Source organism: Podarcis muralis, chromosome 13 (genome assembly GCF_964188315.1).
Source record: "Podarcis muralis chromosome 13, rPodMur119.hap1.1, whole genome shotgun sequence".
NCBI classification, from domain to species: domain Eukaryota; kingdom Metazoa; phylum Chordata; class Lepidosauria; order Squamata; family Lacertidae; genus Podarcis; species Podarcis muralis.
In genome coordinates this window covers 18,248,979-18,262,369 of record NC_135667.1, presented here as the reverse complement: position 1 = coordinate 18,262,369, position 13,391 = coordinate 18,248,979, and the positions used below count along the sequence as shown (strand labels likewise).

The 13,391-nt window shown below is 47.7% G+C and overlaps 1 protein-coding gene and 1 long non-coding RNA gene across 3 annotated transcripts in view; one reads left to right on the top strand and one right to left on the bottom strand.

Moving 5' to 3' along the window:
* GRIN2D (glutamate ionotropic receptor NMDA type subunit 2D) overlaps positions 1-5,481 on the top strand; it is a 60,973-nt gene extending 55,492 nt beyond the window's left edge. For both annotated transcript variants that reach the window (XM_028701670.2, XM_028701671.2), the window contains exon 13: positions 1,178-5,481. In XM_028701670.2, the coding sequence (XP_028557503.1) occupies positions 1,178-2,620 (1,443 nt within the window). In that variant the 3' untranslated portion in view covers positions 2,621-5,481. The remainder of the gene's footprint in view (positions 1-1,177) is intronic.
* Positions 5,448-13,391, bottom strand: part of LOC114581490 (uncharacterized) — a 46,749-nt gene continuing 38,805 nt past the window's right edge. The window contains exon 3 of the long non-coding RNA XR_003703346.2: positions 5,448-5,512. This is a non-coding gene — a long non-coding RNA (uncharacterized LOC114581490). The remainder of the gene's footprint in view (positions 5,513-13,391) is intronic.

The window sequence follows — 13,391 nt, the reverse complement described above, 5'->3', positions numbered from 1 at the left end:
ATGTTGATCACTTTAAATGCAGATTAAAAATTGCTGCCGCCTAGCACTGAGGCTAAGTTTGTTTTGCTTTTAATCACTCAGCCAGGTGGCAAAAATCCCACCCTACTCTCTGATTCCTCTACCTGGAGAGTTTCCATTGTCTCTTTTTTGATCTTCACTATGTCAGTTTCTCCACTTGTATTTATCTCCTCCTCCTTTCACAGTATCCTCCTCTCTGCTTCCCTCCATTCACTGCCACAGTGATCCATCTCTGAAATAAATGACCTACTATGAAGGATAGGCTCAGGGCTGGTGGGAGAATGCATATGCTAGACAGGGTAGAAATGCACTCTTTGTTAATAGCAGAAGGCTCTCCATGGTGGAGAGTGATCTGGAGTAGCATTTGGGGCAGAAGATTGTGTGCATGTGAAGGATAGGAGGGAAAGAATTCCAGTTCCCTGGTGTTTATCATTCCCTGGTACAGGAAGACAGTCTTATAACAAGAGGTCCTTCACAATCGAGGGATATGGGATACCATCAGGAATACACTCCAGGGTTTTCCAAAGTGTGGGCTGTGACCCCATGAATATCACTGAGACGGAGAAATGGGGTGAGGAATCTGTGAGACTAGTTACCTGTACTCAGGGGAGAAGAGCTGTGTAGCAGCAGCCAGGATGGGGCAGGGTGAATGGTGCATGTAGAAAATCAATCATGGGGTGAAGTGACATGAGGAGCTGGTGAGCAGAGAAAAGTGATGTTGTAGGTGGTGCTAGAGCTAATTACCCCCAGTGAGATTTCTAGGCTATGGGTTAGAAAGTAACTGCACTTTCATGGAAGTGGAGAAACCGTTCTTTATGATATTCTATAAAGAACTGCAAAAAGAGCACCCCCCAAAAAGAGAGAGCATTATGACTGCAATACTTTATCACACAGAGGAAGTCCTGATGGGTTTCACAAGGAGCATGCAATACAGATGACTTTTACACTCTTCCTTGTGGATCCCCTCCGCCCCTCCACCCCCCCAGGGAAGGAGGGGTAGTATGCACTGAGCCTGCCCCCAGGTACTAGGGTTCAGCATGGTCCCCATCATCTTTCCCATGCAGGTCTTGCAGCAACAGTGTTCCTCCCTGTAGTTTGGCGGTTGTACTACAGTTCCAACAGCCCCCTTATTTATCCCTCTTTCTCCAATTCGCTCCAGGGAATGTACAGCTGTTGCAGCAGTGAAGACCCCAAAGTCCCAGATCAGCAGCAGCTACCCATCCTTAACCACACCTACGGGCCGTCGCGAGGTGCAGCCCCAGCGTTGCCCAGCCCCCCTGGCCCTCCACTTCCCTGTTCTAGCTTCCTGCCTCGTGAACGGCGCATTGTGGAACGGTGGCGCCACGCTCGTAGTCCCAATTGCTACAAGGATCTGTATCCTCCGACGCCTACAGAGCTCCCCACAACCAAACCCCCACGCCATAGCCTCAAGAGCCCTTTCTCAGATGGCTTCCATCGGTTCTATGGGCCCATTGAACCAGAAGGGCTGTCCGATCACGTCAGTGGCAAAAAGATGGCACCCTGTCAGCTGTCTCCGCCGCCACCCTCCCGGGGGCTGGAAAATCCTCCGTCATATTTTGCCATTGTGCGTGAGAAAGAAACTCCCGACATGCCACCGGTGGCATCGGGCTGGCAACGCAAATCCCTCCGTGGGTTGTATGAAAGTTTCCAAGCCGGGAAAGCGGCGAGCCGAGCCCCAGAGGTGAAGAAGTATGATGGCTCCTCCAGTGGCTATGCAACCAAAAGCCCTTGTGAGTTGGAACGGGGCAGCAGTCGGCCTTTTGGGAAAGAACGGGGTCGGTATGGCTACACACGGCTGTCCTATGAGGATGAACGCTCCCCACCTGTTTCCCGCTACAGACATGCTGAAGAGACGTCTCTGCCTCGAGCCGAAACAGAAGTCAAATGCCCGACGTCATCCAGCCGAGAGAGGAGCTCCCGGGCTCACATTTGCCGCAGTCATTCCCACCCGCTTGCCGTAGGTGCCAGCTTGCGCAGCCAAAGTCATTATGTGGATTTTTCTGACTCTGATTCTGACATCTGTGAGAGGGACAGTGATGGACATAGCTGCTGGTACCAGTCGCCGGATTATTTCTGCACATACCCGTCCCGAGAGAGGCAGCTCTTTGCCACGCATAAGCCCCTGCACTACTGGTCAGCCGACAAGTTGGCCAAGTGCCACGGATGCCACGGTCCCTGCCAGCACTGCCTGAGCTTGGAAATGCTCCCGCCACCCACCCCACCATGCCGCAAGGAGGCCTTGCGCTACTTGAGCTGTTCCGAGGAGCGTCTGGAACGCCGGCTGGACTGGGAGCACCGCCACTGTAGCCTGTATGGATGCCTGGCTCCTCGCCACCGCCACGGCTTTCACCGACGCTGCCATCACCATTCCTGCGAGCTGGGGCCAGCTGGCGGAGTTCTACATCCCACCTCCCGCAGCCTGGAGGACCTCAGCTCTTGCCACATGGTGCGCTGCGGGGCCTCCCATCGACACCAGGGCGGCTTCTCGCCAGATTGGCTGCCACGCCGGGTGAGCAGAAGCGGGGAGCTTTTTGCCCGCCGTGGTTCTGCCCATTTCTCTAGCCTGGAGTCAGAGGTATGACCAGCAACAGGTGGGGTGGGGGTGGGGGTGGGGGTGGGGAAAGAGGCTTCAGATGGGACAGCAGGAAAAAAAAGACTGAGCTGTAGTTGAGCTCACACAGTGGGGACTGAGGTGGTGGAGATGGCACTGTGGTTCAACCCAATGGGAAGAAGGGAGGACCACGAAGATGACTGCAGAGAGGGGGAAGCAGAACAGTGCCACAAGTGAATCCACCAAGACAAAGGGCATGCCACCAGGATGCCACCAGGAATATATGTGATAGGACCACATCTCCCTGCCACAGAAAAGGGGAAGTGTTCAACCAAAAGAGTATCACAGATAAAACAGTGGGGACTGGAACCACCAATAATCTCATTAAAAAACCCAGGGGAGTGGAGATGATATGTCAGAGAGGGGTAACACCCTGAGACTGCTACCCCAAGTGCCACCAGAATAGCTCCCTGTGACAAAACACCCAGTCCCAACCACCAGCCGATTTACAGCAGGGGGTAGAGGGGAACTGATCTCTCCTGTGTATCCATAACAGACCTTTTATATCCAGAAAAAGGGCTTTTCTGCCACCCTGTGGCACATCGATGGGGTAGGTTCCTGTGGCCAGGGGCAATTGGCTACTGCAACAGCAGGGCTGTTACTCTCTGAACAAAACCCGAGAGAGTGCCAATGAAATGAACCAATCATGAACCTGGAGAGAGTCTGTGTCCCCACGTAGACTGGCAGCAGGGGGGATGTGCCATCAGTCAGGCTCCGGAGGGGGTGGGGAGGGGCTTGGACAACAATAACCACAAAACTGTCTGGACTTCTGGGTGGGAGGGGATGTTAGGAGACAAAACTGTGACTTTGTTCAACAGAAAACTGTGATATTCCCCCCCCCTGCACATTTCCCTCTTCTCCCTTCTTGCTTTCTTTGCTCTTCTTAACCACCACCTTCTTTCTCCTTCCCCCCTGCTTTAATCTTGCAATCATGCACCCATTATGATAGAGATAGCAACACATGCAAACATCATTGGATGCTGAAATGAAAACACACACACACACACTTGTGCGCTGTAATGGGCAAAAGCAATCACTGCCCCCCAAACCACATAGACAAACCAGTCCCATGACTGAAAGCGTCTGTTTTCACAAATCCTACATCAGTGCACCAAAGCTCTCAGTATTAAGAGAGCTATTGCAGAAAATGACAGAAAACATGACTATATAGACTGAAAGGGCACCTGCACTTCAAACCAAACAAAATTAAATCTAATAGAATAAAAACCTCATTCGACAGATAATATACTATATATTCTCATTACTAAAATTACCACACACCATCTTAATGCTGGTTGCTCTAAGCTGGGAAGCTGGAACACTGGATGTGAGAGTGATTATAAAAGTTATTTCCATGCTTCCTGCTTGAGGGGGGAACTGTGCATCTCCCATTGCAGGGGAAGACAAATGTGCTCCCAATGCAGGTACACCTTGCCCACCTTTCCACAGAGAAGATACACAAGTTCTCCTTTTGCTGGAGACTGCTGATGAGTGGGAAGGCAGACCTTCAAGCCAGCTGAAAGCCCAGTCTCTGCACTATTCTGGAAAATGCCCAGCCTTAGAATTTTGCAAGTTTCTAGGAGAAACTTTTGCAAATACGAGAAGCCAAGTGTACTTAAGTAGCAGGCGTGAAGGAAAGAGTTTTTCACTCAGCTTGCAAATGATCTGAGATCCACTGCAACATGATGTGGCTATTAATCAGCAAACTGTGCTATTTCTTTTTTGAAAAAAAGAAAAAACAATGAGACAAAACTCATGGAAGACAGGAATATAAATGGTTAGTAGATGGGAGTCTTGGCATGGTTCTAAACCTTAAGACAGCAGGAATCCAGAAGAGAAAAGGGAGAACAGGGTATTCTTTTATTATATTTCATCTCTAGAATGTTTGGAACTTTCCCTAAAGCAGAGGTGAGTAACATAAAGTCCACGGGCAGCATTACAGATTAACTCAAGTTTTGGGGGCAAACTAGAGTTGAAGGCAGCAAACCCATATGATACAACCAGGCCGCTGCCAAGTCCAACATCACAACCACTTCTCCATAAGCAGTGTTCCCCTGATGGGGTGAAGCCAAAAGTAATAGCTACCAGGAAAAAGGCAGCTCAGGAGACGTGGTGGTGGTAATAGGGTCACGGGCAGGAAAAATGTTCAGCATCCACCTTCCACCTGTGCTGCACTCTTTTTCTCATCCTGCCCCTGCTCTATGGGAATTTGGCACAACCCACATTTCAACACAAGGGTCATGTCATGAAGCAGTCATGTCATTTTGCCCCTTACCCAAGGCTCTCAGTCTTCTCCAGAAACCTTGAAAATGAGGATTCTGGGGAAATCAAAAAGACCATGCACATGAAACAAAGCCTTGCCAGGGCCACGAGTGGCTTGTAGACTGTGTGTCACCAGTCCCAGCCCCTCTAGGAGACATAGCCAGTGCTGTGTGCGCTACAATTCCAGGCAAGTGCCAATATGGTGTTAGGGACAGAATGCTGCACTCTGCAAATCTAATTTTTGTAAGATCAGTTTGAAGTGCTCAGCAGGTCTGAAGGCAGGTCTGGCTACAGGCTTTAGAGGGCCCTCAACAAAGTGTCCTCTGCTGGGGCAGGGACCGTGCATTGGGGGCCATAGGCTTCCTTAGCAGCCACAGGCACCTACAAGGCATCATTTTAAACTTCCCGTAGTGCTCCTGTTGCAGCATAGCAGGAAGTTTAAAATGGCATCCCACAGACCCAGCCAGTTGACGCTGGCGGACCCTGCCAAAGTGCTAGACTGCTCAAAGGACGCCACAAGGTGAGGCTGGGCTTACCAGATTTGTAGGCATCTCCAGGGCCCAGAGGGTGGTCTCTAAGTGCTCTGTGGCACTTCTCTCTCTGTGAAAAGCAGAAACGGAATGAAGCAACAAAGCAAAGAAAGCCACTTGTTTCTTTAATCTGTCAGCTTTCCTCGGCACTGTGCAGGAGCTACCCTGGCACGCAATTTCAATGGACCACAGAGCAGACACAGGTCCAGGCCACCACTAACCACTTTGACCCAGTAAAGCAGCAGCACCTCTCCTCTCATCCATCCTCCCCTAGCCAAGTGAGGCTTGTGCTCAGCAAGGCCTCGTTTGAAGTGCTGTGTTTGGTTTTGAGCACCTCAGTTCGAGCAGGATGTTGACAAATTGAAAAAGATTCAGAGGAGAGCTGCAAGGATGATCAAAGGTCTGGAAGGCAAGTCATATGTGGAGATGCTGAAGTAACTGGGTCTGTTTAGCCTCGAGAAAAATAAGATGAAGGGGGCGGGGAGAGAGAGAGAGAGAGAGAGAGAGAGAGAGAGAGAGAGAGAGATGTTGACAGTTTTCAAATATTTAAAAAGGCGTTGGAAAGCAGAGGGAGAGAACAGCAGATGGAGAGGACATAAAACAATGAGCTTTAAGTGTATAGATCTGGCCACATCCTGTCAGGCTGGCATTACTGAGCTGCAGAGGGAGAAAGGAGCAAAGATCCTCACCGTGTCTGGTCACAGGAATTGTGAGGGAACTCTAGTGGAACCAGTGAATCCTCTTTTTTACTGAGGTGCTAGCATTTTTGTGAAAAAAGTCCAGAAATGAAGTCCTGATGAGGGGGGCAGTACTGGGATAAGGCCCAGACCGCTTCTGGGAAAACCAGCTGGTGCTGGCACACCCCTAATTATTCAGCCACCAAACAAACCGGCAGGTCTCCTATCTGCTGAGGAGACTTTAAGTGTACAGGATGTCCTGTCTCAGGGCTGGAGTTGGATCCAAGGGTCTCTAGAGTCCCTCGCAACTCTAAAAGTTATCCAATACAGTGGCAAGAAGAGTGGCACGGTCCCAGGTGCCAGAGTCACATACGGTCACTCCCAAAATGGTGCACACACTGCCAACAGTGAACTGCAGGGAGGGGAGGGGGAACACACTCCCAATCACACAGCCACAGTCAAGCACAAAGGCATACAAGCACACACCAAACAATCACGCCTGCAGGTAGAGAAACGAGCCTCTGCATATAAAACCCACCATTGCGCAAAACAGACACTTAATGTGCCGCTTAATGGAGCTTGCACAGCAAAAAAAGGTACCACAATTTTTTAAAACAAACAAACAAACATTGCAAGCACACAGCCTCCATCTCAGATACAGGTAGGCAGGATCGAAGCCACACAAGCATTTCAAAGGAACCCACAATCACACATGTATACAAATCACACCGACAGAGGCGTTTGCAAAAAGCAGCCGTGCCAGGACTGCGGCACACTTGACGTTTTCCCCCGGCGTGGAGATAAGGGTAGCACCATTGCTTGCCTTGTGGCAGGACTGTGGGCCTAAATGGTTTAGGAAGCGACGTCACGTGTGAAGTGGCCCCTGAGTCTATAGCAGCAAAGGGCGGCGCCAGGAAGGGCAATGTGTTTGTTGAGACGCGCATCTTTTGTAAGCAAAATCTGCTAAAGATTTCACTAAGTGTGCACAGGACCCACCGACACGGAGATCTAAGGCCATAGGAACTGTAGCATACATGAAAATGTGTGACATAAAATGCACCACAGAAGAGGTGCACCCCCCAAACCTCCAATAAATGAACACTGAGATACAACTACATGTGCAGAATCGGGACCACATGCAGTCTCCCTCACAAGTAAACTAACAACCATAAATAAACCCATAATAACCTCAGACTCACACTCCCAACCTTGCTTTCTCTTTCTCTCTCTTTGTGTCTCTTTGTCCCTTTTCCTATTTTGGGGGGGCAATTTAGTAATAACTTTAGAACTGCTGTTTTAGGGAGCGGGCTATGTGGGTGGGGGTGGTCTTTCTTGGAATGGGTGGGGTTTCGCTGGGGTGGGGTGGGGAAGTGGGACCATGGGGCAGCGCCCCACGACAGAATGGGGCAGGGTTTGGGTGGGGCAGGGACCCAGGCATCCGGATGGGGGGGAGGGGCTAGGGTTTTCGATACTATTTTAGGGCGTTCATAAGAAATAAAGGCTTTTTTAATCCCGCTCAGACCTTGCCCCAGTGTGGTTTCTCTGCGTGTGTGCATATTTGGGGAAGCTTTCTTATTTAAGGTTTGCATTCCTTTTTTTCTATACTGATGAGTCACAAAAAACAAGGCAAGCTCCCCCCATCCTCTCTTCACCCACCTCCCTCTAACAAACCGCCGGCCTTGTTTCAATCTCACAAAACAGCAGAAAACAAAAATAAGAAGAGGAACCAAGGAAAAAGAGGGAGCAGGTGATTTGCTTACATTAAGAACCAAACTATAGGTGGTGTTGATCACATACATAGTTTGTCCTTGAGTGCACAATTTTTATTTCATAAATAGCCAGCAGGAGTTCCTCCACTGCAATTCAATGCAGATTGGGCCCCTGCAAGGCCTTCCCCCACTCATGTAAATTGCAGCCATGCCTCCCCCCTTCCAATTGAGACTGCAGTGAGCTAAACAGCACTTATGCCCCACTCTCCAGAGCCCCAGTCTTGATTTCTAAAAGAAAAATCATGCACTCAGGGGCAAATCATGTGATTAATGTCATAGATAGTTTGGCACTTCATCCCAAAAAATAAGCAAAGATAATACCAGATTTTCTTAATGTGGCTCTCCTTGGCACAAAATATGGAGTCTGGAATTTTTAGCTGTTCAGTGCCACAACTTTACGGTTAAATGTTTCCCAAGTCCCCATTAAGAAGTCTAGAGGAAGAGCCATAGGGTGGCTTGCTTTAGACAAAGCAGCGCTGGAGACTTGTGACATCTATTTAACATCTGCTTGTTTATAAGTATGCAAGCAGACCCTCCAGACTCGTGTTTTATTGTGGATGTATTCTGCAACATGTTCTTAACACAATAATAGTAAATTAACGGTGGATTTTGTCTGTTTTGTTGGTTGTTCTGTGATGCTTTCCCAGTGTTATGGCTGTCTGAAAGGGCTACAGAGCAATAGAAGTGGGACAAAAATTAACCAGAAGATTTGTGGAATAAAGTTATGAGATTTCAGCAGGATGTTACAGGGCATGCACTGACTGGAAATGAAGCAATATGACCACTCCAAAACTTTTTGCAGGCATAAATAGTATCGAAAGCAGGATCATGCATGACCACCCTGAAAGCCTCATGAGCACAAATTATCATGAACGCACAAGAAAAGGGATTTTTGAAGCAGGCAGCTCTACCACCAATTCGGCATGAAATATCCAAAGAGCAACTGTACCTCTCTTAGCCATGCCCCAGCTTTAAAAAACAAATAAATCTCACAGCTCTCTCTGAGGGCTTATCCACACTTACCTTTTGCCCCAGAGCTTTCATGGAGATTCCCTATGAAAAACTGCTCTTTAGCGCTTAATCAGAACAAACAGCAGATTGACGTTTGCTACGATTGAGCGCTAAAGAGTGGGTTTTCACAGGGGAAAGCTCTGGAACAAAAATAATGATGCCTAGACACGTAGCTTTAAAGTACAGACCTTGCCTGGAAAGAGCGGGGAGAGAGCTAAGTATGGATAAGCCCTGTCTCTGTTCCAGTTCAAACTTGCTGGTTTCCCTTCCCTGCCAGGGTGTCACCTTCCAACAGAAGTGGGGGAAAGACCTTTCCCGTCATCAAGCAACATATTTTTTAAAATTCAGTTCCTGACCATCCATAACCTGCCCAGTGATAGGCCCATTCCTAATAAACAAAAATTTCCAAAACCTTAACAATGCAGTCTGGCCTCTTACAGTACATGGCACTCCACTGTGTACCTTGAGTGTGTTGATTTAACCTATAACAACACATAGCATTGGCAGAATCATAGAATCGTACAGTTGGAAGGAACCCAAAGGGTCATCTGGTCCAACCCCCTGCAACCAAGCAAGACTGGATTATCCATGGTGCAATTGGAACAATGGCACCAGGGCCCATGTCTGCAAGGCAGCAGAGAGTTTGATCTCCCCCCCCCCACACACAAAAGTACATCCCTAGTCCTTTGGGAAGAGACGCTATAAATCATAATGTTTGAAGATTGAAGATCATATTTTACTGAAGTTGGGGGCGGGGAGGGGAGGGGAAACAGGTTTCATATTACTCTGCAGAGTGCTTCAAGAAGTCAGCAGGGCCCCGCTTCCACACTTGCTGGCTGAGTAGCAGCTCTCTCCCCTTCACTTTAGAGGGTACTCTACAAGGTGGCTGCCTATGCACCTTTTGGGGAGGATTGGGGGGCTAAAGAAGGCAATGCAGTGATGGCAGAAGTAGAAATGGGTGTGTGTGGAATATATATTTGTAAGTAGTGTTTGTGTGTTTGCCGGGGTGTGTGTGTGTGTGTGTGTGTGTGAGAGAGAGAGAGAGAGAGAGAGAGAGAGAGAGAGAGGGGGGGGGAGGGAGGGAGGGAGGGAGATAGAAAAAGAATATGACTGTACCAGAATGCCCAATGAAATTCATTGCTAAACGTGGGTTTTAAATATTATTTGATGGAGATGCCTTTGATCAGGCATGTTTATACCCAGTGCAGAACATTGGAAAGTTGTTTTGTTTTTTAGGAACATAGGGGTCTAAAACTCAATAATCAAACCAGACTAAAAGTGGTTGAAGCCTCGGAGCTGTACTAATTAATCTGTGAAGGATGTGTGTGCAGAAAAACACAACCCCTTATTGAACAAAGATGTATCAGTTTAGTCAAAGGAACCAACATTTGATGTCTATGATACAAGCACTAAGTTCCCTTTTGCAGTCATTTTGCACCACCTAAATCTTCACAACAACCATTGAGGTATTTTAGGCTGAGAGTTGGTGACGGGTCAAAGGCAGAAAGTGCGTAAAAACAGTGATGAGTTAAGTACACATGCCCAGAGTATTTTCTTTTTGTTTATCAAGATTGGCACACACACACAAACAAACAAACGTTTGCAGTTTGCTGACAATTGTGAAACTGCATATGTTCAGGATTGATGTTTTTTGTAATCCATGAATATTCTACACCATTGTAAATGTGTTTATCTTTAAGAGACCACAATAATTTTTGTGGTACATTATTTCATGCATTCCTTTTTTAGAAGTAAAGGGCCCCTATTTTGGGAATTGCACCAGGGCTCCCAACTACCTTAATCCAGCCTTGCAGCTAAGCCATATCTCTGGAGGCTTGAGACTGGATAGGAGGATGAACCTCAGCAGATGTAGCATTTAATTCCCTGGCTTGAGAGCAAGGTGGAATCTCAGAGTCCAGGCTGTCAGCCTCAATCTCTTCTATTTCCAAAGTGAATTCCAACTTTTTTTTCTAGCAGGGATTTTTGCGTTTTACTAGCCGAAGTTCAACAGCTGTAACTTTCCAAGCATGGAGATGCAGTGATGGGAAAAGCTTCTCCTAAAGCATTCTAAGGTGTTATTTACTATTATATTATATTGATCTGTTTTATATTTTATCCTGCTCTTCCTCCAAGGAGCTCAGGGCAGGGTTTTCTACTGTATCCTCACACTGTACCCTGCAAGGTAAGTTTGGCTGACAGACAGTAACTCACTGAGAGGTCACCAAGTAAGCTTCATGGCTGAGTTCACACCCAGGTTTTCCAGTACTAGTCTGAGACTGTAACCACTGCACCGCATTTTCATGCAGAGAAAATGAAGAAGAAAACGAGTCCCAGTTGTTGTTCAGAAAGCACTTAAATTCTGTCCTGCTCTATCTAGCATTTGGGACTGGAAATGCATTTTCGCCTATAATATAGGAATAGCTCATGACATGATAATTGCTGGTCTTTTGTGTAGGTATTATATCCCAAAGGATAGCATTTTTAAAACAGAAAAACTAACCATGGATTCAGTGGCCCTGTTTATATGGCACAACCAAACTGCAGTTTCCCCACCATGCTTTGGGGTTGTGTGCTCTGCCCTCCCATGTCTCTCTGCCCTCTCTTCTCATCCAGTGTCCCAACTCCCTCTCTCACTTCCTAGTTTGCACTATTGCCTGCCATGAAATCTGAATTGGGCAAACTACAGCAACCACAAATCCCAGTTCCATTTTTTATTTTTATTTTTAAGGCAAACTACTGCTTGCAATAGGCATTGTTTGCCTGATCAGGACATTACAGCAAGCTAGAGAATATTGCAAAACAAGGAAATGAAGGAAGGAAATAGAGTGCACCAACCTGAGGCCCTGAACGCCAAACCATATTTCAACATTTGAACTAGACCAGTGGGTAAAGCTACTTTCTCCCTAAGAATGCAGCAGTCCTATCTCCCCAGTTTTTCTTTCTCCTCATAGCTTATAACCACTAGGATCCCTAGGATCTGCTCTCCCTCTCGTCCTTGTGATTGTCTGTACACGTGGAAAAAAAAAGGGGATGTGGAAAGCATAAATCAAGAAGATGAACGCATCAAGGGACCCAAGGAAAGGCAGGGGTCAGAAGGGGGCACCAAACGCTTCTCTAACTGGCAACAGAGGAGGCCATAGGATGGATGGATTAAGCCTAACTCATTATCCGTCTTCGTCCAGATGCCTCGCTGCAAAAAGCAGCAGAGCCATTGTTTTCTGTTAATAAAATGAAAAATGTGTTTTTTTAGCACCCCACCTCCCTATCTGCTAGCTAGGAAAATTTATCCTCCCCCACCCCCGACTTTTTATCTGCACCAAAAGCACAGATGCTCATATTGGTTGTCTGCCTGCCTGAATCTGCAGACAGCCCGGAATAATAGCAAGAACAGGAAGGGAAATGAAATGATACCCCCACAGATATGCCTGGAAATGCAGGCCAGGGTTGAAGGATACCGCCTAAGGCAATGGGAAAGTTTGGTTGCGGTGTTTTCCAGTATGCAGCTTGGAACGTGTGCATGCATAGATAGAGGCTGCGTGTCTGTCCTAATGTGATCTAGCATATTTTGCCCCTGTGTGTGACAGCACAGTCAGTTTCCTCTTGGCCCTGTGCCTCCCTCCCTCCTTCTTTCTCCCCCTCCCCTTCCTCCTGGCCCAGCGTCTTGTTAATCATATTTTCCGGCTGAATTACACATTTGCACTAATTTAATTTTTCATTTCTATGTAAATGAACTTTCTCCAAAGTTCCAGACTGACGCTGCGGTGACAGAACAGCCCACAGAAAGGAAGAAAAAAGAGTGGCGAGAGAAGAGCCAGCAGGGACTGGCACTTGCCTCCAACCCACTCAGCCCCCCCCCCCCCGCTGCTCTCACCACCAGCCGAAGGGTTTGAGCTCCCAGGGTTCCCCTCCTTTGATCCATGGGATCCCTCCCATTTAGAGTTGCCAACTTCTGAACCAGCCCCTGCTCCTATTCCTTTAACCACGTAGTGATCATTTTTGACTCTGTACCCTGAAAAGTTCCACTTCATGACCCCTGCAGATTAAAACGCTGTTAGAGTCGCAAGAACAGGCCAAGTCAACATTTTCTTGTCAACTCCCATTCCTGGGAACCCAGAGGTTTTGGTTAATAGGTGTCTTACCAGCTAATAAAGGGGGTGTCACTCCTATCACCTCAGAACTCCACCAGAAAACCCAGAAATCCTGCCTTCCCACACAGGCCTCTTTTATTCTAACCTCCCAAACTGTGTCCCATCTACTTAGGGCCCCACTCCCTATGCTAGCCGCTTCCCTTGGGGCCACACACTCTTTCCTTGAGGGAGGGAGGGTTAATCTTAAGTGCCACATTCAGAATTGACGCATTTTCTGCCCTGAGCATCCACTTCCAGCTTGAGCCAGGCTTCAGCAGACTCAGCCCCAGGATCTGTTTTCAAAATTTTCTTCAAGACAGAAATAAATCAGGTAAGTCACTATTCTCTTCAGTTTGAGTTTGCAG